This window comes from Diospyros lotus, chromosome 14 (assembly GCF_014633365.1).
Source record: "Diospyros lotus cultivar Yz01 chromosome 14, ASM1463336v1, whole genome shotgun sequence".
NCBI classification, from domain to species: domain Eukaryota; kingdom Viridiplantae; phylum Streptophyta; class Magnoliopsida; order Ericales; family Ebenaceae; genus Diospyros; species Diospyros lotus.
Window position 1 is genome coordinate 22,988,718 of NC_068351.1, and position 27,125 is coordinate 23,015,842.

General features: G+C 37.3%; 1 protein-coding gene across 1 annotated transcript; it reads right to left on the reverse strand.

The window, feature by feature from the left end:
- Positions 1-1,633: 1,633 nt before the first annotated feature.
- LOC127790813 (uncharacterized) lies at positions 1,634-24,966 on the reverse strand. Its single transcript, XM_052320508.1, has 8 exons — positions 24,733-24,966; positions 13,937-14,022; positions 13,194-13,693; positions 12,795-12,947; positions 4,201-4,315; positions 2,932-3,162; positions 2,718-2,839; positions 1,634-2,179 (listed from the first exon to the last, which is right to left on the reverse strand). Exons 1-8 carry the CDS (start codon positions 24,763-24,765, stop codon positions 1,893-1,895), a joined length of 1,527 nt encoding a protein of 508 aa, XP_052176468.1. The 5' UTR covers positions 24,766-24,966; the 3' UTR covers positions 1,634-1,892.
- Between the last annotated feature and the right edge of the window lie 2,159 nt (positions 24,967-27,125).

The window sequence follows — 27,125 nt, forward strand, 5'->3', positions numbered from 1 at the left end:
CTTTTGATTAAAAAAACTTCAAAAATTTCATATTAAAATGACCACATCTTTTGTGTCAGACAACTATTATTCATTTTTGAGCTATACACATGTTCTTTGACATGCTTTTTGATGCATGTTCATGGCAAAATTTCCCCATTTATTTGCCTCTTGTATAGTAGTTTAAAATAAAATTGGCTATGAATTTTTCAAGAAAGGGGTAAGAATGCAAGGCCTGGTTTGGGCCTTAATTTTTTTTTTGGTTAAAATCGAGAGGAACTAACCCATCCCTAACAGGGCCCCCTAGGGCTTAATAACCCTTAAAGATGCAGAGGAGATTTGCCTCCCTTAGTGTGTGCATTCTGGAAAAGCAATATGAAGGCTTTTGCAAGGTTTTCAATCTACTCCTCCATCAACTCAATATCTTGGCAGGTTTCCTTTCAAAATTCTCAATCAAAAATCTCTTTCTTTCTATCTCTCTGTTCCCATTTCCCTCTTTCTAGCTCACAACTGCATTCCCAATTTTTATGCAATCAAATTCCTCAATCAATCTCAACTTTCCATCTCTGTTGAGATAACTACAATGTCTTTCAATGGTTGATATTTTATTTTAGGTTCCTTGTGCATTTGATTCCATTTTATAGAATTCTCTCTCTCTCTCTCTCTCTCTCTCTCTCTCTCTCGCGCGCGCTTTGTGCTTAATCTCTCTACGTTTAACTCACTTTATTTGATCGAGCCAATGATCAATTGAGGTGTACTCTCTTTTCATGCTCTCTATAGATGACTAAAAGAGACCATATCTCATTCTTGATCTCTTGTGAGTTTTGAGAAACACTAACTTTAAAGATGCTAAATCAAGCGATTAAGTATGTATATCGATTCCTCTCGTGCACACACAACTTCATCTTAGCATGGGGGGTTCTTTTTGACTTTTGGTTTCTAAAATTTTTCAGTTTTGTTTGGTTATTCTGGTGTATGGCAGTTTTCGGTTTGTTAATCACCCTCCTTCACACAATTAAACATGATGCTACCGCACGATTAAATCCCAGTCACTAATGAATGACAGTTACAGCTTTCCCATTCAATCACTGCTATTAAAAACCCAAGACCCATGTGCTCTTCTTTGAATCAATTGATAACCCAGGTAGGTAGACACTGATCTTGGATGCTTGTGACTTTAGTGAGTGAAATTTGTATAGCAAAGCAATAATTATTCCAAAACAGCTTTGGTCGAGCCAACCTTATTAATTGGAAACTCAAGGGTGGGTGGTCAAAGCCAAAGATCCAACCATAACCACCCCGCCCCCTTTGGATCTGAGCCACTGCCACACAATACGTCTGATTTTAAAATTCAAGTTCACTATTTTTCACCTTTAGCTCTAATATGAATTTTGGATCCATAGGATGGGGGGGAATTGGTAGGTTAGTACTAATATTCGTCTATTTGGGTCACTATAATTGCAGTACTTAATACGGCAAGCTTATTTATTAACAAAGACTGGGTCCATATAGCAGCAAGCCGTTTTTTCGCAAAAGAAAAAAGAAATCAAAAACAAATCTCAGCTAACACTTATTTTTAGCTAGCTAAGCTTAGCTGCTGCATTCCTGAAAACAAGGAGGATAGGGTCAACACTCCATTCGAACAAACCATATCTAGATAAAGCTAATTTGAAAAGCTGAAAGATCATAATTAGAAGACACAAAATACCTTCATCAAATATCCCAGGTAAATTTGACTACCTGACACAGCAATTCCAGAGAAAAATTACACAAAACCAACCCAAAATATGCATCAGCTCTCTACGCAACATGACTTTTTTAACTTTTTTTGTTTGTTAACTTCATAGAATAGCTACACAGCTTCACAATTTCTTTACTGTAACTTAGTTTTGCTTCCAGGACAGAGGAGAGAATCATCTTCTAAGCATTTTCTGGATCTGCTTCAGCCTATAAATCGTCTCAAAGCCTGGAGGGAAGTCCTGAATACGTTGTTTCTCAGCTTCTGGGAGGGGCAACGGAGCAGAACAATCCATATCGTTTTCCTTCAACCCAGACATCTCCCCACTCCTACCAGCCTGATTGTCTGGTGTACAATCTGAAGGCTGGACTAAACGAGGGAGTTCCTCATTAAGCTTATATGCAGCCTCATCCTTTTTGATACATCGGAAGATTCCCCAGAGAAAATATTCCTCGTTCCATCCTGTTTGTTATAAAATACACACAAGAAAATTTCGATCAACAAGCTAAGGTACAACTACTACTACTACTACTACTACAATCACAAGCCTTAATCCTACTAAGTAGGGTAATCAACAAACCAAAGAGCATGAGAAAAATTCACCCAATTCAGCTAGACACGAAACAAATGTAAGAAATAAAAGAAAAAGGATACCAAAAGGCAGACAAATTTCAGGATACTTTAAATCTCCAATTTTGTTTCTTGTGATCACCAACATATTCCTGCTGTAATGATCACCAACATATTGACACGAAAACTACCAACAAATAACGAGAATAATACTTGTCCCCAAGTTAAATTAAAGTCCAGTTATCCCTTTTATGATGCCATTACAAATCTGGTGATTTCACTTCTTTAGAATACATTAATGTCCAGATAAATTCATTTCATATACAAAGCTCCAGAACAAGGTTATCATTTGAACATGGCCAATATTGCACAGAGGACAAAAGCAGGGCTACAAGGTTAAATATATTGGCACAAAGAGTAGAGAGCATACTCTGAGATTTAGCAGGCAGAAGTTTTGAAGGAAAGACCCATAACTCCACTCCATACATATAACTTTTCATCACCAGGTCTTTGGCCTCCATTAACTCTGATAGGAAGATATAGTTGGCAGATCTACATTCCAACCAGATGGAGCTTGTTTAGAATTTTTAAACATCAGTTGCCAAGAAAGTTATCCACAATCCACTTTGTGTATAAAAACAAACCTCTGAGCACCACTAGAGAAAAAGTACAGTCCTATATCATCCTCGTGAGGGCACTCATCCTGAAATATATCAGCCCAGATATCGTAACGGGGAAGCAGTTTAAATTGGAGAGCTTTAGGCATTCTTTTTGAGAACTCATAAACTTTACGACGAACTTTAGATGGAGGATGAGCCTCAAAACAATAATTGAGTTCATTAAGGCTGACGGAGTCAAAAATTTCGAAGCTTCCTCTGGACAAATAAACAGAAACCATTAGCAGCTGGACACAGAACCACATTCCAACCATGACTTGAACTGTGCAACATCCCCTTCCTGGTATTAAATTTCTAATAACAAATTTTCTCATATGACAAACAGACCAATATTGCATACAGGCTAACAAATAGCAAGAACTGGATCATTTCATTGTCATGGAAAGAGAAAATACAGTTGGCGCACAGTTATAAACATTGTAGCATAAAACTAGAATGGAGACCAAAATCATAATCAATATGGGAGAAAATATAATTCAGTAAAAAAAATAGCACCATTAGCCAGTCATTATAATGAAGCATTGCATACAAAAATTTATTTAGACAAATTTCCTCAAATCATACTTCTTGGTACGCTCACATCATATTTAGGATATAATGGTCTTATAGAGGATATGGCCATGGATAGAGAAGGTCAAATGTATAGAATTAATGTAGCTGACCCCAGCTAGAGGGATTAAAGCTTGTGATTCTTGAACCCAAAAGCAAGAACAAAAGAACAAACTCAAAAAACTCAAATCAATTCAATAATAAATGTCAAAAATCAAAAGCTACCTTCAATTACAACCTAACCTACTATATATAATGTAGGAAACTAATAACTAAAGGAAACAAACTAAAAAAAAGAAAAATAGGAAATAAACAAAAGGACTAAAATAAACAAATACTAATTCCTATATGTACTACATTAATTTTCTCGGTACAAAAGGGAACATTTTTTCAATAAGTGGTGGAAGTTGTTTCTGCCACTTTGGCGCCGTATAAAAAGAAGTAGATTGGTGGCACATGCCATAAATCATGAAGTATCATCTTCTTAAGCAAGGGAAATTGCAAAAAGCAATCATAGTAAGACAGATAAAAATAAAGAACAAGTATCTTGTGAGGTCTTCTATCTAGCATGCATGCTCAAGGTGGAATATGAAACAGTGAAGTATTATTCTAGGCGGATAATTTCAAATTTTCAATAAATATTTTGAACAGACAGATCTACATGATGGTTAAAGAACAGTTACTCACTTCCAAGATGAATCTAGTGCAGGTAGGAAGCATTTCTGAGCATTAGGCTGAATATCTGTTTGGTCATCATTCTCAGCAAGAGAATTCTTGGTTTTTACAATGCCATCCTCAACACCTAAGAGAATAATGTTACCCATTTAACAAAAGCAATTGATACTCAAATGAAACATTTCCAGTCCACAATCAGAGATTCAAAATTTAATTGTTTTTTTTTTTTTTTTGGCATTTTTACCATATTATAGTTGTTTGACTTTTCTAACTTATGGTCTGAAAAAAAAAAAGAAAACCCAACTGACATTTTTGAGAGTGTGTTAAGTGATGTGCAGTTACTTAGTAGTCCAAGAGTCGTGATTGAGTAAACCAAGAGTCAATTAAGCTCCTATGTATTCAAAGAATATATATAAACAATATGAAAAGAATGCATTTGGTGTGCTCCATGAAATCCTCTGCCTCCTAATATTCTCCAACAAAATTGGTATCAGAGAAGAGGTGAAGAAGGGAAGGGTGGATACCTGCCACTGTCTATCAATTTGAAGAACAGAAGTGACGGAACAAAGTCGGAGAAGAATGGAGTCAGGCTGAAATGAAGAAGACCCATCGAGGGTTCCAGTTCCTGAAACAGATCGAACAAGAAGCAGGTTGCAAGTCGATCATGAAACAGAACCGTCGCTGTTGGAATCAGAACTCAAGCCGATGGGGAAGATGAATGGACAAGGAGACTAAACTGGGCTTGAGGTGTGAGGTGTTGGAAGCTGAACCGCCATCATCGCTGACTGTGGAAGCTGAACTGTCACCGACACTGACGGTGAAGAAGAACCATCGCCGATCGGGCCTGACTAGTGCTGATTGTGGAATAAAATTAAGAACAGCGAAGCAGTGTAGTGGCATGGATGCGTTGCTAAAACGGTAAAGTTAAATTGAAGCCTCGCAGTGTTATTTTACACAAATGGCCTCTTCAAGCAATGGTAATCCTTCAATTCCTCTGTTCAATAGAGAATATTATGAATATTGGTGTGTCAAGAAGAAACCAATTTTCAAATCACAAGACTTGTGGGAATACATAGAAGATGGCTATGTACCTGAATCAACAGCCAATCTCACTAATCAAGAACAAAAGACTCTCAAAGAGCATAGAAAAAAAGATGCTAAAGCACTGTCCTATATTTAGTAAGGAGTGAATCCGAACATTTTCTCAAGAATCATGGGAACCACTCATGCAAAGGAAGCTTGGGAAATTCTACAAAAGGAGTTCCAAGGGAATATCAAAGTAAAAAATGTTACTCTTCAAACTCTTAGAAGAGAACTTGAGAATTTGAAGATGAATGAATCTGAAATTGTGCAAGACTATTACACCAAGGTTACAAAAATTTTAAATGAAATGAAAGCTGTTGGTGAAGTAATAGGTGATAGCAAAATTGTTGAGAAAATACTTCTAAGTCTACCTCCAAAATTTGATAGCATGGTGTCTATTATTGAGAAAACAAAAGATATCTCCTCATTGAGTGTTCAAGAGTTGATGGGATCTTTGAAGGCTCATGAGAAAAGGTTGGCAAGGCATGCTGAAAAATCCGTTGAAAGTGCATTTTGGTCCAAACTTAAATTCAGCTCCAAATCTAATGAAAGAGGAGACTCTCAAAGAGGTGGTAGGCATGGCCGTGGAAGAGGAAGAGGCAGAAACTCAAGAGGAAGAGGCAATTCTCAAAGAGCCACTAAGGCTGAAAATTTCCAGCATTGCAACATCTGTGGTAAGAGCAACCATGTTGAGAAGGACTGTTGGTACAAAGACCAACCAAAGTGTCATAATTGCAATAGATTTGGCCATATTAAGAAAGATTGCAGATTCAAGAACACCCAGGAAGCACAATTCTCTGAAGAGAAGCAAGGTGAAGGGAACTTGTTCTATGCTTGTCATGGTGCCAGTGAAACCAAGAATGATGTGTGGTATCTTGACAACGGTTATAGCAACCACATGACAAGTAACAAAACTATTTTTGCTGACATGGATACATCTGTAAGCACTCAAGTAAAGATGGGCAATGGAGTTCATGGCAGAAGCAAGAGGAAAAGAAACCATTGCAGTCCAAACAAAAAAAGGGAAAAGATTGATTCATGATGTCCTACATGTCCCGGATCTAGACCAAAGTTTGCTTAGCCTTGGGCAACTTCTCGAGCATCACTATGTGCTTAATTTTGGTGATTTTCATTGCTGCATTTATGATAAAAAGGATGGAAGACAGCTGGTTGCCAAGGTCTGAATGTTGAGGAATCAAAGTTTTCCAATTTCCTTCAACTATACAGAAGATCATGCCTTGAAGGCACAAGTTAATGGTGATTCATGGCTGTGACATAAAAGGCTTGGTCACTTGAACTTTCACAATCTCAAACTACTTTAACAAAAGGGGATGGCTTATGGATTGCCAAGAATTGAGGAAAATCATGAAGTTTGTGAAGGATGTGCTCTTGGAAAGTGTAGAAAAACGTGTATAAGAAATATCGACAGTTAGGCAAAATATAGAGGCAGTTTTCATTTATTATACAGTTATTTATTTCCTAAGTGACAGTTTTTTTTATATGTAACTGCCTCTATATGAGTAGTTATCATTTGTGTATAAATATGTCCAATCCGAATAACAAAGTGAGAAGTTTAAAAGTTCAAAATTCTTCATGGTATTCGAGTGGTGAGATAGAGAGTTCAGAGAGAGAGAGAGAGCGGCGAAGATGGTCACAGAACGGAGCCACAATCACAGCGAAAACCCATTGTCACAGATCGGCCACTGCCCATCTCTGATCATCTCCTTCATCTTTATCCACCATTATTGTAGCCACAACCGCAACCATCTCTCCAATCTCACAAAAAAGAAGAGACATATCAAATCAAATCCTAATCAGCCTTTAGGGGGTTGTTGTTAGTCATATCTCCAGAGGAATTGAAGGATGATGCTGGCTGCAATACCAATAAAATAAATCTACTATCAATGAAGACACAAGAAGTAGGAATAAATGTCATTCTCCACAAGATAACACAAGAAATCTAGGATGCTGCAAAGGAGAAGTATTTTGACACTAAAGACACAATAGAGGCGTTGTCACATTTCTAACTAAAATATTGGTAGCAACTCAACATGTTCAAAGTGACCTAATAGACAGGCATTTCATAAAAAGAAAAATTAAAGGTGAAACGATGAGGAGCAGATCTGGAAAATGAGGGACAGATCTGGATAGAAACGATGAGGAGCAGATCTGGATGATGAGGTATGGGTCACGAAGAGGAAGGTCGATCTATTACTACAATTACAACGGATGGCAGCAGATCATAAGCAGTGGACGGTGGCAAAGGAGATTGTAGGCGACTGCAGCAACGGTGGAGTTTGCGGGCGATGGCTGCAATAGAGGCCACGGACAATGGCGATGGTGGCAGAGGCAGAGCAAGCAGCGATGACAATAGCGACAATGCAGATGGCTATAGGCGACAAATCTAAAGGCCACAGCTTGACCGCTATGGCAGATGAAGGCAGATCTGGAGGTCGTGAGCTGCAAGCCGCAACGACAAACGATTGCTCTGCAAGAGGCAGTGGTGATCCGCGTGACTAAGCACGAGACTAAGCAAGCAGCGACAAAGGCGGGGAGCTCACAAGCGTCGGAACTGTCGATGAGTTAGCCGGCGTCTTCACGTGTGTTGCTGACACCAGAGCAATGGGTATTGAGAAGAAAGGCACCGCTAGAGGGATAACACCATGTGATAAGAAAACTATGCATTCATACATTAAGTGTGTAATACAAGGAATATATATACAAGAATTTTAAGTTATTTAAACTAATACCCAGTACTTCTTATTTAACAATAGGTAACAAAGTATAACGCACACCCTCTTTCTCAAGCTGATATATGTTCTTCCTACCCGAGTGCTTAACATCCACATCAAATTGCCAAGGCCTCTTAAATAAAATATGGCAAGCATCCATATCAACAATAACGCAATAAATTTCATCAAAGTACTTACCAATAGAGAAAGGCACCCTGTAACGTTCATCTACACGTATGCCACCAACTTCTTTTAACTCGTCCAATCGCATACAGGTTTGGATGTTTCTCCAGAGTTAGCTGCAACTTCTCCACCATATCTCTTCCTATTATGTTCTCCTAACTTCCATTATCAATAATCAGCTCAAATATCTTCCCTTTCACCGTACATCTTGTGCGAAAAAGCTTATGCCGCTGAATATTATCTTCATTCTTTTAGGATAGCATTAATTGTCTCACAACACATGTAAACTCTTCATGCCCATACTCTCCATCATCCTCCCCATCAAGCCCACAATATACCTTATCCTCAACAACATCTTCCTCCTCCCTTTCTACAATATTAATCATTTCTCTCCTTGGACAATCACTAGACCTATGCCCAACCTCATTACACTTGAAACACTTTAAGAGAACAGGCTTTGTATAAGGATTAGCGGGTTTTGGAAGGTTAGAAGTACTACCTCGAGTGTTTCCTCCTATTGTAGCCTTATTGGTGTCGACTACATTAGCTGGATTGGAAGGTTGCACTCCTTGAACCGGCTTGCCTCTATCAAAAGCTGCTTGTTTATTGTCATTCCCACTATACCGATGATTAGTTGTCATTGCAGGTCCTCTCACTCAACATTAACTTAGCATTTAAAGCCAAGTTCCTTGCTACACTCATAACCATCTAAACCCCAATTTTATCACGAATAGCAAGTTTCAATCCATTGAAATAACGAGTTGCTTGTTGATTGTCACTTTCTGAAAATGGTTTCTCTCCCCTAATCTCAAAAACTCAGAGGTATACTCATTCACACTCCTCATACCCTGCGCACATCTCTAATAGGCTTCAAACACGTATTGTTTATAGTTAGGAGATAAAAATCTACCTCTTAACAGCTATTTCATTCGACTCTATGTTTGAACTGGATGTCAACCTTCCCTCAATCTCGTCTCTCTCAATCGCTCCCACTAAACAGATGCACCTCCCTTCAATTTATAAGCCACTGATTTGACTTGTCTTTCATCTGAGATCTCCATGTATTCGAAAAATTGGTCAACCTCAGTAATCCAATCCAAGAACCTCTCAATATCAAGATCTCCACTAAAGGTAGGAACATCAACCTTTAGTTTATACTCATCATTTCCACAATGATTGTGCTGCTGCGCATTCCTCCTAACCCCTCTACCACCAAGATTAGCTATTACATGACCAAGATCATCTTCATCGTCACTATCATCCATCATTGGTCTTCTAGGATTAATGGGGACAGGATTAATGGCTAATCTTCCCGGATTAACGTCGTCGGCTTGATTGACACCATTATTCCGGTTCCGGTTATCATCAACTCGTAATAAAATACCCAATTGGTTGTTGATCTGCTCCAATTGTTGTTGCATATTAGAAGTTATTTCTCATTGTTCTTCGATTGGTCTCCAAATTGCCAACAACCCCTAATCATCGTCGTGAGGCTGGTTGCTACCGTTACCGTCAAGATCGGTCATCTGATTGGTTGATTAATGGCTCTGATACCACCTGATGCAGCACCACCTGATGCAGCGTGTAACGCGTGTGTAAAAACTAACACATGAATGATACTCTCAAAGCAACAAGTTTCAATCACCAAAAATTTAGTCTCGAGTAAGAAAAGAAAACCAAGTAGGTCTTGTTGAAGAATTGAATCGAAAAAAATTGTTTACAAACCCTAACTAATGAATATTTAGTGTTCAGCCACCCCATGGCATTATTGTAAATAAAAGCTAATTAAAATCTTGATGGAATAAAACACTAAAACATATGAAGTAGAATTGAAGCCCTAAAAATTATGAAGTCATCTAGACCAGTTTGGATCGGTTCTTGAATCGATACCCTCCATCTTGTCTCTGACCCAGTTTTAGGACCGGTCGAAAATAGTGACCGCATCATCCGAGATAGGTCAATTATTCAAAAACCTCCATAAAATGGTTCAAACTCAATTTAATGCCAAAATTCAAATCCTATATACTAATAATGCCAAAGATTATTTTAATTCTATTCTTGGGACATACCTAATTCAAGAAGGTATAGTCCACCAAAGTCCTTGTCCTAAGAACCCTCAACAAAATGGAATTGTTGAAAGAAAAAACCAACATTTGTTAGATGTTACTTGAGCTCTTATAATATCCTCTCATGTTCTAATTTTTTGGAGGGATGTTGTTCTTACTGCCACATATCTCATTTATTGAATGCCTTCTTGAGTTCTCAAATTTCAAACTCCATGTCAAGTTTTTCTCAAGTCATATCCTTCCAATTGTCTCATCTTATCTATACCTCTTAAAGTGCTTGGTTGTACTTCCTTTGTCCATATTCCTCATCAATACCAAGATAAATTTGACCCTAAAGCCATCAAATGTATCTTCCTCGGTTATACACCAAATCAAAAAGGATATAAGAGCTATTTTCCCCTCACAAAGAAATTCTATCATTCAATGGATGTTACTTTCTTAGAAAAACAACCATATTATTCCAAAACCGACACTTAGGGGGAGAGTGAGAATTCAGAATTTCATTTTTTGGGATTTTGAACCCGCACCTCCTATTGTCCTTCCTTCGACTGTCACACCTTTTGATCAACTGAAGTTACAACTTTTAATCGGTATTTCAACTGTCAACAACAAAGAGTTAATTGTCTACTCTAGAAGGAAGAAAGATCAAGGACATGCACAAGAACAAGTGCAACTCACTACTAACCATGAAGCTGAACCGAATTCAACTCTAAAAGAGACACAACAAGGTAACACTGATTCTAATTCTGAAGAGGTAATTTTAGATGATCTTGATCTGCGAATTTCCCAAAGAAAATGTGTAAGGTCCTGCACAAAGTATCCCATCTATAACTTTCCATCTTACAAGAGGTTGTCCTAGAATACCATGTTTTTACTGCTAATCTCACAGATATTTAGGTTCCCAACAATATACAAGAAGCTCTTAAAATACCTGGATGGAAGCAAGCTGTAAATAATGAGATTAGAGCACTAGAAAAGAATGGAACTTGGGACGCGATCAATTTGCCTCTTGGAAAGGATCCAGTTGGATGTAAATGGATTTTCACCATTAAGCACAAAGCAAATGGAAGTGTCAAAAGGTTTAAGGCCTTGTTCATGGATGATATAATCCTAACAGGAGATCATGAAGAGGAGATTGGAAAACTCAATAGATTTCTTGCACATGAATTTGAAGTCAAAGACTTGGGGAATCTGAAATGCTTTCTTGGGATGGAAATTGCAAGATCCAAGATAGGTATTGTGATTTCTCAACGCAAGTATGTTCTTGAACTACTTAAAGAAACCAGAATGCTTGGATGCAAACTTGCAGAAACTCCAATGGAGATTGTCACTAAAGATAGAGGAAAAGGGAAAAGTGCTCCTGCTGATAAAGGAAGATATCAGAGACTAGTTAGAAGACTTATTTGTTAGACAAAAGATTTGATATTGGCTTTGCAGTAAGTGTAGCCAATCAATTTATGAACAATCCCACTGAAGAGCACATGAATCAATTGTATCACATTTTAAGATACCTCAAGAAAACTCCCAAAGAAGGTTTATACTTTAAGAAGACTAAGAAGAGGAATATTGTGGTATTCATTGATGCAAACTGGGTGGGTTCTATTATTGACCGCAGAACAACTTCTAGATATTATACTTATGTATGGGGGAACTTGGTTACTTGGTGCAGCAAGAAGCAAATAGTTGGGGCCTAGAGTAGCGTTGAAGCTAAATTCCGAGCAATGGCTCATGGAATATGCAAAGGAATGTGGTTAAAGCGATTACTTCTTGAACTCAAAATAGTAGTAGGTAATCCAATTAACAAGTTGTGACAATCAAGTTGCTATAAGCATAACTAAGAACCCAGTTCATCATGATCAAATTAAACGTGTGAAGATAGATAGGCACTTCATAAAAGAAAAAAGTTGAAGGTGGGATTGTCAATATTTCCTACGTACCTATTGCTCTACAGATTGCAGACATTCTGAACAAGGCTCCACCAAAGACCAAGTTTGAGGATATGAGATCCAAACTGGGTTTACTTAACATCTACAATCCAACTTGAGAGAGAATGTAGAAAAATATGTAATTATGCAGTTTTGTATTTTTCGTTTAAGTGTACAGTTTTATTACATTTTTGTCCCTAGGAGATAGTTTTTCCCTGGCCTTATCTGGCAGTTTCCATGTCTTAACTGACTCCTATGGAGCAATTTCTCTGTTGTATCATATATATTTTTTTGACAGATTCAAATAAGATATGATCATGTTTTCTGCCCAAATCTACATTTTTATACTATATTTTTTATCTTTTAATTATTAAAAATTCAAAATTCATGGGGGGCTTATGCTCCACGAGTCAAGGGCAAAACAATTTGTATCATGTTTTTGCCTTTTAAAACACTGTACAACAATATATTTTTACTGTGTTGAGAAATTCTTTTCCTTTAAACCTTTATTTGAAATATATTCAACAATATATTTTTACTGTGTTGAGAAATTCTTTTTCTTTTATTTGAAATAGGACAACAATAGATGAAATTAATGTTACAGGACATGATCTTGCCTGAATTTGTTATGAGTGGATATGGAGTCACAGTAGAGGATGCAAATGATGGTTTAGAAGCCAAATTTTCTTCACGTCCATAAGGCACAGGTGCATCTTGAGTCCGTCCCACATGAATATGTTTCTTCCTTGGAGTTTGAGAGGCATTCTTTTCTGAAAGAGATATAAATCCACATAGAACATAAATGGCAGAGAAGGAGCAAAGCATTTGATGGGTGCTCAACTGATGATACATAAATCACATTTGACTCTATGGTTTGGACATATTTTTGAAATCTCTAATGCAACTCAAAAATAATTGTCAGCAAGAATGGATTTATTTATTATTTTGAAACTTGTCAAAGAGAAAAAACTACTCATAATGGAAATAAGTACTGAAAATTTGTAGAAATTTATCACCTGTGGGATCCTTTTGTCTTTGAATTATTTGTTGCCGATCTGCTGAATTGATCCGAAATTGGATATGTGAGGGAGGCAAACGTATTGAAGGTGGAGAAGTAGGATTTGCTTTGACCTTCTGTAGCAAGGATTTAGGTGGTGCTGCCATGGGCTTGACAGGAACCCTTGCAGGTGTAGATCCCACAATATTTGATGGCCTTGCACTTGAGTACATATTACTTCTTGGAGGGGTTTGAATTTTGCTGGCTCTTGAAGAAAGCATGATCACTTCTTGAGCAGGAAGATATATAACCTTCCCAGTTTTAACAATCTTGTCCCGTTTGAGAACTTTGTTACCACCTTTTGAACATGTATTGTCCTGCTCCACCATATCAGAGTTTGGCATAAATGCCTCAGGCAAGTTTCCCTTTACAGACGTTGGTGGCATCATACTTGCAGCTTCACATTCATCACAAACCCAAACATTCGGGGCACCCTTGCCATAAGTTTTCAAGCAGTAACTGAAAATGGAAAAGAACATGTATTGAAAGACACATATTACATTGTTACAATACACAGCGGGTCCAATTGGATTTAGACACTAATAACCATATGAACTATGTGGAACAATGGAAGCAATATAAAATTTGAAACCAACTGCAGACATAGGGGAAGTTGCAAAACAGTTTTAGAACCCAGGATAACAAAGAAAATAATATGCAAGCAAGCATAAAACTGTATGCACCACAATCCCAAGATCTTACAAATGTTGACAAGATAATTTGCACTGAGGGCAAGTTAGGAGCAAAGAGGGAACACCAGGATCTCCACACATTTCACAAAGTTTACCCTGCATAGTCAGAAACATAAGAAATTAATTCTATTAATGATACTCTCTTTATACAATATTGTGACTAGGTGAAGTTAAAGAAGCTGTTAGCATATCACTTTTTGGTATTCATTGAAGGTGGTTGTTAAGAGGAAAATAATAGCATAAAAGATAAAGATAACCCTCTAACAACTTAAGCTTATAGATCAGATGGTGGTTAATAATTCAACATGATATCAAAGCAGGCAAAGGTCTTTAGTTCAAATCTCACTGCCAACCCAATATTTAAATTGGTGTACGTGATTGGACCAGTTATCAATGAAGCTTGAACGCGTGTGGGGTGTGTTGAGAGGGAAAAAAATAGCATAAAAGATACCCTCTATCTAACAGCTTAAGATTTTAGATCATATGGTAGTTAACAATTCAACAGTGGTAAATAGAAATCTTAACGCATACACAAACCTGTTAAAAGTCAAAAGACAGCAAGTTAAGAATAATCACTTGATCAAAAATTGATACCAAACTAGCTGATATTTGATGTAAAGTTCTGTACTAAAAGTAGGATTGTAGTTGTGAAAAATAAAGACTTAGACAAAGGTATCTAAGTAAAGTGCAATTGCAAAATTGAAAGGAAAACCTAAATCCAGATGATATAGTTAGGGAAGAACTTTGCAACTTGTCCCCCTCTTTCAGCCAAAGTACCTCATTTCTCTCTCCAATGAATCTACTCCATTTATGCTATTCATCCTGGCTTCCAAATCTCTCTCTTACAACTTCAATGCAGCCCCCTTCTCCTTTCCCACTCTCCCAAACATTGTAGCTCTAAGCCATTCAACCTTGCCTAAGGATTCCTTCTTATCCTCAGGTTCTCTTTCAAAAGTTTAATTTTCAAATCGCTTACCTTGGGTACCCAATACTATATAAAAATGTTGGTTAAGTAGCATTTGTTATTGCAGAATTCTAAATAATTAATAATATAAGTTAAAACATGGTATCTGGCAACAAGAAGCAAAAATAAATAACAATGCAGGATAAAAATAAAAATGACAAAAAGGCATTGTATTTCAAAGGATTAATCCACTAAGTACAATCTACAAGCTTGATGACAAGTAATCATCAAAATATAATCAAGACCTTTCCACTTTTCTTCCTAGGTGGAGTTATGTTTGAAGAGAAAAATAAATAGGATAAAAATTAAAGAAACAACAAAATCGTCTCCAGTGATGCAATCAAACATCTAAATCTTCAAATTAATACATCCTTAGCATTTAGAAACCAATAAAAACTTACAAAACTAAATTTGAATCTAGTATGCAACAGTGCTTGGTGCCTAGGCACAGATGCAAGCGTGAGCCATTTGGATGCAAGGCACACATTTATTAGATAGTTAATAGGGTGTTTTTATTGTTTTCTCACATTTCTTTTAATTTTTTGCCTCATTATTGCTGGTTATATTTTAACAAGTCCATCAAAAAATAGAAACAAAAAAAAAAAAAAAAAATATGACAAGCACAAAAAGGCACGTGCCTTGCTCCTTAGAGTGAGGCACACACATTAGAACCTAGGCTCGTGCCTCATGGAGTGAGGTGCCCTCAGTTGGCATGCTTATGACAATTATGCTTATAATAGCTTTGGAAATCACCCTGCGCCTCGCACCATGTGCCTAGGCTTCAAGCACTCTTGCACATCAATGCACCTTAAGCCTTTGACAGCTATGATTATAATAGTCCTTGATGTCCAATGACTCCCATATGTGGTTTTTCTTTTAATCTTTTTTCTCATTAGTACTTGTTATATTTTTACAAAGTTCATCAAAAGATAAAACAACAACAACAACATATCCAGCCTTTATCCCACTATGTGGGGTCGGCTACATGAATTCTAGACTTCCATGTATTTCTGTCTTTTGACATATTTTCATTTAGATCCATACACTTCACATCAAACTTTAATGTCTCTCCCGAAGTCTTCTTGAGCCTGCCTCTATCTCTTTTTTTGACTAATTGTTCCATTTCATCAACTCTCCTCACAGGAGCGTCTCTTGGTCTCCTTCTCACATGACCAAACCATCTTAGTCTAGTCTCTCTCATCTTCTCCTTGATTGGCACTACTCCTACCTTATTACGAATAACTTCATTTCTAATTTTATCCTTCCTTGTATGGCCGCACATCCATCTTAACATCCTCATCTTCGCTACACTCGTCTTTTGCTCATGCTGGTATTTGACTGCCCAACATTCTGAGCCATACAGCAAGACTGGTCTTATAACTGTCTTATAGAATTTTCCTTTTAATTTTAATGGGATTTTACCATCACATAACACCCCCGATGCATTTCTCCATTTTAGCCAACCTGCCTTAATTCTATGTGCGACATCCTCGTGAATTTCTCCATCTTTTTGAATCACTGATCCCAAATATCGAAAATGGTCTTTTCTTTGTAAGATTTGGTCTTCCAATTTTATTATAACATCATCCACTCTTGCATTCTTACTAAATTTACATTCCATATATTTTGTTTTCTTTCTACTTAATTTAAATCTCTTAGATTCTAAATTGTTTCTCCACAACTCAAGCTTAGTGTTCACTCCTTCTTTTGTTTCATCCACCAACACTATGTCGTCTGCAAATAGCATACACCATGGCACCTCTGTTTGAATATCTTTAGTGAGTTCATCCATTACTAGAGCAAATAAGTATGGACTTAGTATAGAACCTTGATGCAGTCCTATTGTAGTTGTAAACGGTTCAGTATTCCCTCCGCATGTTCTGACTCTTGTCTCTACACTGTGATACATGTCCTTAAGGGCTTGTATATAGGCTATTCTAACTCATTTCTTCTCTAAAACCCTCCATAATACTTCTCTAGGGACCCTATCATAGGCCTTTTCTAGATCTATAAACATCATATGTAGGTCCTTCTGATGATCTCGATACCTTTCCATTAGGTGCCTCAGTAGGTATATAGCTTCCATTGTTGACCTACCAGGCATGAAACTAAACTGATTTTCTGAGACCTTTGTTTCTTTTCTGAGCCTCTGCTCTATTACTCTCTCCCAGAGTTTCATGGTATGGCTCATTAACTTAATTCCTCTGTAATTTTCACAGTTTTGAACATCTCCTTTGTTCTTGTATATAGAAACCAAAGTACTCTTCCTCCATTCATCTGGCATCTTTTTTGAACCAAAGTTCATCAAAAGATAAAAACAAAAAAATTCTGATATAGGCACAAAAGGCATGTGCCTTACTCCTTAGGGTGAGGCACACACCTTAGAACATAGACGCATGTCTCATAGAGTGAGGGGCTCTCAGTAGACACACTTGTGACAACTAAGATCATAATAGCTCTAGGAATCTCCCTACGCCTCACATCTAGGCTCCAAGCTTTTGAACCTTTGTGCCTTAACCCTTTGACAACTATAATTATAAGAGTCTTTGATGTCTGATGTCTCTAATATGTGGTTGGAAAAATTTGTGAAATTTCAAGTTGGTGGGTTGGAAAAGGAAATTAAAACAAAATAAAAATTGTGAAAACACCTTTTTACTATTTCCATTTTTAAAAGCCTTCCAAAATTTCCAATTTTTTAAAGTGAAAACAAGCAATCAAACACCATTTTCTATGTTGCTTTGCAAAAAAATGAAAACAAAAACAAAAAGTTGAATACTGAAGTCCCACCAATCGATGCTTTAAATTCTCAAGAATACCTATAAAACTGGAAGAATTTCTTGTGTCTATTCTCTATACAAATGGGGTATATATATACAAGAAGAATCCAATCAAATCCCTACTGAATTGGGCTCCTAAGAATCATCAATCAATCTCCTAAGATAATCAATCAGCAAATAGGGAAATTAACTAAATCAAATAACTAAAAAATCTTCCTAGCTATACATATTATAAAGAATTAAATACTAAGAAATAAGATATGTCCACACTCCCCCTTAAGATAGGGTGAAGATATTATTCATCCCAAGCTTGGAACTTAGATCTTCGAAGCATTTTCGTGGCAAGGCTTTTGTTAGGATATCTGCAACTTGAGAACTCGTTTACGTGTAGATTAGCTAGATAACATTCCCTTTGATTTTCTCCTTAATGAAGTGACAATCGATTTCCACGTGCTTAATCCTGTCATGATGAACCAGGTTCTAGGCAATACTAATGGTAGATTGATTGTCACATAAGATTTTCATAGGTCCTTCGGTTCTCATGCCAAGTTCTTCAAGTAACATTTTTATCCACATGTCTTCACAAATCCCATGAGCCATGGCACGGAATTCTGCTTCGGCACTACTCTTGGAGACTACTGATTGTTTTTTGCTCCTTTAGGTAACAAGGTTTCCCCACACATAGGTACAATATCCGAATGTAGACCTTGATCTATGACTGAATTGGCCCAGTCTGCGTCACTATAGATTTCCACCTATTGGTTGGAACCTTTCCTAAAGAAGAGACATTTCTCGGGGGTTAGCTTCAAGTATCTTAAGAAAACTGTCTCCATGTGAGTTTCCCTTAGATCACTCATGAATTGACTAACACTAATTGAGATACTAATATCAAGTCTAGTATGAGAAAGGTATATAAGTGAACACTCTTATCAACTAGAACACTCTTCTCTCCCCTTCCAAGTTTGATGGTGGCTTCCATTGGAGTGTCAGTAGGTTTACACCCTAGCATCCTGCATTCCTTTAGTAGATCCAAAACATACTTTCTCTAAGACACAATGATTCCATAGCTAGATCTAACCAATTCCATTCCTAGAAAATATTGGAGATTTCCTAAGTTTTTGATCGCAAACTCTTTGGCAAGAATTTTCTTTAGACCACTCATTTCTTCTATGAAAGCCCCTGTGACAATAATATCATCAACATATACAATCAGAGTTGACATTTTACCTTTGGATGAGTTTTTCACGAATAGAGTATGAATGGCTTGGCATTGGGAGTATCCATGAAGTTTTACAACTCTTGTGAATTTTTCAAACCATGCTCTTGGTGACTGCTTAAGGCCATATAGTGACCTTTTAACTTGTACACTTGATTCTTTGTAGCCCATGTCCCAAACCTTGGGAGAATCTTCATATGCACTTCTTCTTCTAAGTCCCCATTCAAAAATGCATTCTTCACATCAAGTTGAAATAGTTGCTAGTCTAAACTTGCTACTAGGGATGGGAGAACTCGTATGGTATCGAGTTTGTCCATTGGTGCAAATATTTCTTGGTAATCAACTCCATAAGACTAGGTGAATCCCTTTGCAATAAGGCAAGCTTTATACCTATCAATACTTTCATCTTTCTTATACTTTATAGTAAAAATCCATTTGCATCCAACTAGGTTTTTACCTGAAGGCAAGATGGTGACTTCCCAAGTTTGATTCTTTTCTATTGCCCATATTTCATCCAACACCGCAACTTTCCATAATGGATCAGCGAGAGCCTCTTGAATAATAGTAGGAATCTGAACTGTATCCAAACTAGTAACAAATGCTCGGAACTTTGTAAGAGACTTTTGTAAGACATGTAATTGTAAAGAGGATGTTTCGTGCATGATCTTACCCCTTTCCTTAGTGCAATTGGCCAGTCCAGATAATTCTCAAGTGTCTCACTAGCAATATTTTTAGAATTAGTGTTACCTTCATTCATTGAATCCAAATTGGATTGGTAGTTAGATTCGGTCTGTGATCAATGTCCTCCTTAATCTTGAACAGTTTCTCTCCTGGAGTAGACATGAAGCTTTGTAGTTGTTGGTAAGTCAATATCGATGGGATTAGGTGAATCAATGGGATTAGGAGAAAAATGAGACTCCGATTGGGTGTCAATTAGTTGGACTAGAGATGGGATAATGGAGACTATGGAATTAGGAGACAACAATGATGATGGACAATCCTCAACATCCCAAGACTGACATTCCCTCGTGGTGAATTCAGTCTCCCCTTGAGTGGTAGGATTGGGATAAAAGGGCTAAGATTCAAATAAAGTAACATCTATAGAATGATAACATTTTCTTGTGGAAGGAGAAAAACACTAATACCCTTTTTGATGAGGAGAGTATCCCAGAAAAATACATTTGAGGGCTCGATGATCGAATTTTCCACGAGTAGAGGAATGAATATAAACAAAGGCTGAAAAATCAAATACTTTAAGAGGAATAGTGGACACAAACCAAGAATTCAGGTAGATAGTGAGAAGAGACTGGATAGGAGTTTGGAACATAAGGACTCGAGAAGGCATCGAATTGATTAAGTAGATGGCAATGAGAATAGCATCCCCCTAAAAATGTGTTGGAATGTGAGTGGAAAATATGAGAGACTGAGCAACTTTAAGGATATGTCGATTTTTTCGTTTGACAATCAACACAAGAACTTTGATGGATAATGCCTCAGCTCAAAAGATAATTACCTATGACAGAACTGAATATTCTTTGGCATTGTTTGTCCTCAAAATTTGAATTTTAGTATGAAACTGATTTTGAATCATGGTATTAAAATTTCTAAAGACTTGAGCAACCTCAAATTTTTCTTTTAAAAGAAAGACCCACATTAATTTAGTGTGGTCATCAATAAAAGATACAAACCAATGATATCCTAGAACATGTTTAGTACGAGAGGGTCCCCATACATCACTATGAGACATGGCAAATGGACGAGAAGGTTTATAGGGATGAGATGGAAAAGAATGGCAAGTATGCTAGGACAATTGACACACTTCACATTGCAACAAATTGCAACGTTTATTCTTGAATAGTAAAGGGAACAATTTTTCAAGATACGCAACAATTTGGATGCCCTAACCTAAAATGCCAAAGTGTGACCGGATTATTAAACTTGGGAATAGAAATAGTTAAAGAACTCCGAGAATCCAGATTAACAACTTGCAGATTTGGTCTACTTGGAGAAGGAGTGCTTGTGAATAGGTATAACCTCGAACACAACCTAGCATTGTCAATCGTCCTCCCTGAATTCAAATCTTGAAATTCACACAAATGTTAGAAAAATTTAGAGACAATTATAATCCTGAGTAAATTTGCTGATGGATAACAAATTGCAATCTAATTTTGGGACAAACAAAACCAAGTAAAGGAGAAAACCCTCGGTTAACTGCACTGTTTCCACTCCGGCCACCTGGGACTATGTTCCATCAGCGATTCGTATTGTCCACTTCTCTTTATAGGGGTTGATTAAAGTGAACATCCTGGAATCTCCTATCATATGGTTTGAAGCCCCAGAATCGATAATCCACAAAGTGGACTCATTGTTGCTATCAGTAAGGGCATGTATAGAATTACCTTTATGAGCCACAATTTCAGTTGCAATTGCTGAGGAAGATGGACTGCTTGGTGGCTAGCCAAAGATTTTCTGCAAAAACTCCATCTGCTTTTTGCTTAAAGGAGCAACTTCAGGGAAATTGGATTTTTCTTCCGAATTCACAACAGCCCCCCTACTCTCTCGTCAGTTCAATGGCTTCAGGTCTACTAGTTTGTCATGTAAATCCCAACATTTATCGTGGGTGTGGCCAAGTTTATGGCAATACTCACACTTTGGCTGATCCTTCTTATGCTTGTTGTGATTTGATGGGGGTAACTTCCATGAGCAGGGGATTTGGGAAACGAATTATGAGCCCTCATCATAACCTTCTTCCTCCTTTCTTCCCTTCTTACTTTAGCAAAGGCTTCCCGAAGGCTTGGAGTTGGCCTTGTAGACAAGATTCGGCCACAAACATCATCTAAGTTCTTGTTGAGACTAATCAAGAACTTGTACAATCATTTTTGTTCAATGATTTTCCTGTAATACTGCCCATCTTCTGGGGCACTTCTAGTTGTGCTCTTCAAACATATCAAGTTGTTGCTAGTGTTAGTTGAGAATGTTGAAATATTGAGTGACAGTGAGATCTCCTTGCCATTGATCGTGAAGAACACACTCAATTTTGAAGAGTTCCAAAGTGTTCTCTACATGTGAGTAAGCTTCCTTTGCTACTGTCCATATTTCTATCGATGTATCGTAGAGGAGGAAATTCTTACTGATCTCATTGGTCATGGAGTTAAGCAACCATGACATAACTAAATTATTCTCTATCTTCCTTGGGCGATATTTTCGATCGTCTTTCTCTGGTTGCTGGGCTTCACTAGCGAGGTACTCATCTTGCCCTTTGTCGTAAATAAAAATTAACATAGACTGTGACCATGGGAGGTAATTGTGGCCATTCAGCTAATAATGGAGAAGGAGGCATTGTTGCTAGCACTTGTGTTGCTTGGAACAATCTCCGATAGTGAGGTAACTTTCTCGGTAGCTATAACTCAACTAAAGTGACTATAGTGACAGGAACAAAAAGGAGGTTGGATATGGGTGACAGACGCGGTGACGAAAGGAGACGTTGGAGATAACAAGGACAACAACGGCTAAGACAAAGCCGAGAATGATATACCAGGGATGATAAATAGGAACAACAACAAATGAGGGGGTGGAAGAATATACCTGGATTGAGAGAGAGAACCCTAGAACAAAAGCGATGCTCTCTTCGGTGAAGGAGGTAGGGTTGGCGATCAAGATTGACGGTGACTAATGAGAAATGACGATGATGGAGGTTTGCTCTGATACCATGTAAAACTGAAAGAATTTCTTATGTCTATTCTCTGTACAAATGGGGTATATATATATATATATACACAATGGAAAAATCCAATCAAATCCCTATCGAATAGAACTCCTAAGAATCATCAATCAATCTCCTAAGATTAATCAATCAACAAATAAGGAAATTAATAAAATCAAATAATTGAAAAATCTTCCTAGTTGTCCATATTGTAAAGAATTAAATGTTGAGAAATAAGATATGCCCACAATACCTTATAAATCAAATGTACTTGGATGATTTGGCAACACTATTCTATACCCTCTTGCAATAACCGTGTAACCTTCTTGCTATAACCACAAATCATCAGATTCTTTCCCACAAAATCTCAAAGGCCCAACTTCAAAATTTTGAACCAGCTAGGCAATTCTTCACACTTGGTATCAAGACAACTGGCCAAGTGGCTCAACCTGTGTATTAAGAGGGTAGTGTTTGGCTTACCTTAAATTATAAGAGCTTATAAGCTCTTGCAGCTTTTAAGTGTGAGAGTTAACTTGGAAATTTTAGATTTTAAGGGAGAGCATTTTGGTCCTTCAATTGGTCAACAAAAGCCTTTTTGAAACAGCTTGTAAGATCTAGAAAAATAATAGGGGGTACTAACTTCTATAAAAAGCTGTTGGAGGAACTTATAAGTTGGGTAGCTTATAAGCCCTTCCATCTCCCATTTTACCTAAGCCAGTAATTTTTTTTTAAAAGCTAACAGGGAGCTTATAAGCTGCCAAATTATTCTCCCACTTATATCAGGGATCCTAAATTAAATTGACAAAATTTTGGTTATTTCTGAAGAAAATAAAAATTATGGCCAAATTATTTTTCTAAAGATTCTAAACAAGAAAACAAAGGCACAATAAATATAGATAAATGCAAATTGCCAGATTGACCCTTGTACTTTGTCTTAGGGATTAGATTGGCCCTCATACTTTCAAACTAAGGGCCACATTAGCCCTTTTGCAAGTTCGACAAAAGCGGCGTTCAAACGCTTTTCAATGTTGTTTGGGTCCTTCTCCTGCAACGACAACGACCCTCCACCTTCCAACAACTCCTGGACTCTACTTCTCATAATCATTCTCCGCTTGTTGACTTTTGACATGACTTTTCCACAGTAGCAGACAACAAGGCTCAACGACCATCTTCCTCAATAGTAGTGGATTTGCAACGACCATCTTCCTCCTTCGCAATGCAATTGTCGGTGCAGAAACTATATCTGGGCTAGTTTGGCCTTTTTCCACCAACAATGGCGATGTACTAGCCAGCTTCTCCTCATCCAGCCATCTTCTTCAATCCCTAGTGGGCACAGTGGTGCCTTCTTTGCTGCTGCAATGGGTCTCCAACAGAGGTCAGGGGGGAGAAAGAGGGAGGCTCATTGCCATTACTATCTTCGGAGAAGGACACAAGCGGCGTTAGAAGGTGTTTAAATGCCATTTGTACCAAACAGACAAAAGGGCTAACATAGCCCTTAGTTTGAAAGTAATAGGACTTTGTTGGCCCTTTTGAAAGTAGGAGAGTCAATTTGACCCAACCAAAGTACAGAGTCACACTGTCACTTCTCCCCATAGAGAAAGATTGTGTACTTCTGTGAAGCAATTAAAAATGAGCTTTCATTTTCCTCACATGGTTAGACGGACAATAGATCAAAAGTTTGAACAAGAATATTTTCCAATCAAATTTAGTAATTTCACTTATTTAATAAGAAATGAGGAAACTCGGGAATGTAGTAGACCACCACAGAATCAGAAACCACACTATGTTAAAGACACGGCTTGTGAATAAGAAATTCAAGCTATTCTTTCCTAACAAACAAACAGCACTAAATGGAGCAAGATCAGATAAATCTTGCAACCAGAAAACAAAATAATTCACCAATCAACATTTTGACATTGCCTCACTTGGAAAGGAAAGAAACAGATACACAGGAAAAAGCGAAGATAGAAAAACTTAAAGCAGATGAATGTTCACAGCACCAACCAAATATCATCTCTAAAAGTACAATTCAAAAGGATTGTAGTATATAATGTGAAATACAGATGATACAGAAAGAACGATGCGAATCGTGCCGCTTTTAGCAGAGAATAAGAGAAGGGGTTGGGGATGCTTCCTAGGGTTTTACCATGCGGGTCCGCGTCGTTGAATCGGGCGGCATTTCCAGCAGATTGTCGGCTGAAACCTCAAGAATGGGGAAGTTTTGAACGGACAAGACGACGATGAAGTTTTGAATTGACAGTCGCTCTACTACTGATTGTCAATTACTCCCATCTCCTGGTCCTTTTTCCGCTTGAATTCTATTTATTTCTTTGCAATAATTACATTAAGCTCAGGTTTCATGAAATTCACGCGCCACTCTTCTACTTTCAAAAATTCCAATAATCTCCCCTATTAAGAAAACGTAATGAAAATCGTTCTCACACATCATCATTACTATATATATTGTAGCATAAATCTCCCAGGAAAATGTCATTTTCCTATAGCAAGTTTTTTTTTACTTGGAGAAAGCAACAATTACTTTGTCAGTTTAAAATAGTCAGACAGCATATTCTCCCATGGGTTATTCTCTTGGGAGACTTCAACTGAGATGTTTTCCTAGACAAGTCACACAATAAATAACCTATTATTGTCTCAAACATAATAGCCTGCCTTTAAGGTATTCTTTTCTCCCGAAAAACTTACTAGGGCTATTCTCATCCACTAAAAGGGAGGGAAATTTCTCTTAAGCCTAATCTATGCTTAACCTAAGACAACCCAATATATACTTCGTGCATGTATATCACGTGTCCCACGATCAATATCTTAAGAGTATAAATACCTCCCACCTCTTACTCTTGGGAAAAGAGAACCCTAGAATCACACAGTAACCATTCATTTAACATCTCGTTTAAGCTTAAAATCATTATTTAGCTTGTTTGTTTATTCGGATGAGTGCTTACCTCTTTTTTCGAATAACTTTGACCTATTTCTTTATCAGCATAACTTGTTTATTAATCACCATGATAACCTTTATTGACTTAACCATCAAATGGCATGAGTAGGGAGAATCCTTGTATGCCTTTTGACTATGTTCTACCTTGCAGCGACTCTTCCCCGAACAATAGAGACTTCTCTTGGACAATTTTTCCAAATTCTCATGTGTAAAACCTACTACCTATTTAAGCCTATAACTACTTTCTGAAAGCATATCAATTTGTAGAGCTTTCTTTTGGACCAGTGACCACCTATCTATTTTGTGCACTACTTTACCTTTATTTAACTATTCTCGTATTATAAATTTCAATTATTGTGTTTTGATAATAACAATTTGACATCATTTGTGGGAATCAACAAAAACCCAAATCTGATCGCTAGAACTAGGTTTACTTGTGCCAAAGATCAAAATCCATACAGAAATGAAGCCCCTGAGACAAGTATAAATTTTCTCGAAAAACAATGTCAAATACTTTCTCTAGATCGATGTTCATCTGGTTGTATGCAAAATCCTCCCAAATGCAAAGGTGGTTCTCTTGGACAGTGTTATACTTCTCTAGGACATAGACTAATTAAGCATAAGAATAGTGAGCAATATTCACCAAAACAAGGCTAGTAGTTTAGCCCTGCATTGTGTCGTTCTCTTAGAAAAATATACCGTTTCCTCGGACAACTACCTATTCTAACTAAGGTCCAAGATATGAACTATCTCGGGGATTCTACAACCCCTAGAAGGAATTCTCAAATGATGACAAGGGTACGTAGTGGGACCTTAAGGAGAATTGCCTTCTAATGTCTTGCTTGTAGGATATGAAGATTTTAAAAAGAATTATGATGAATTGAAGAAAAACCACAAAGAGAATGCTAAGGATTTGAATGACTTAACTACTTTGTTACAAGTCATGTTACCTAATGTTGAACTGCCCCTGTCAGCTAGGCATCTGGCCTTAGAATAAAACAAGCCTTAATCACCCTCGAGAAGATTACATCATTCCTCTTAGAACCTTTATTTTTTTGAGTGGGCTACAACTAATCCTCAAGAAGCACAACCTTACCGGTCTACTCCTAAAGAGATATTGGTAGAAAGGCATAGATGGACCAAAAAGGAAATTGCTCGAAATGAGACTGTGAAAAATACAACCTCAATGGGTAATGGAAATCTGTTCAAGGCTATTTGTTTAAAGCCTACCTGACCGAGGCTATCTTACCGAATCCTTTAGGATCAATTAAGGTAAATATGATTATGGGGGAAATTCTCAAGAAAAAATGGGTGATAACCTCTTATGGTGAAATGGATAGAAGAAAATGTCCTATTTTTTGTTAAATTGTTGAAATTACCAATATGAATCTCTCATTCTTCTACATGGGTGGGGCAATGCAACAATGTGCCACACATTCCCTTTGATCGTAACAGATCGATCAAGCTCGTGTGTGGTTCAAAGAGCTATCTAAAGGGTGCATTCTTTCTTTTGACCAACTACGGATGGAATTCATTGTAGCTTTTTCCGTTGACGCCTCAAGGAAGAAAGATCCTACATACTTGCT

Bases quoted from the DNA above. Each gene is read 5' to 3' on its own strand.
- LOC127790813 (XM_052320508.1), bottom strand. From the start codon at position 24,765: ATGCCGCCCGATTCAACGACGCGGACCCGCATG. The intron at 14,023-24,732 runs GTAAAACCCTAG...CTGACTATGCAG, and splicing joins CAACGACGCGGACCCGCATG to GGTAAACTTTGTGAAATGTG. The intron at 3,163-4,200 runs GTGAGTAACTGT...TTATTTGTCCAG, and splicing joins GCACTAGATTCATCTTGGAA to AGGAAGCTTCGAAATTTTTG.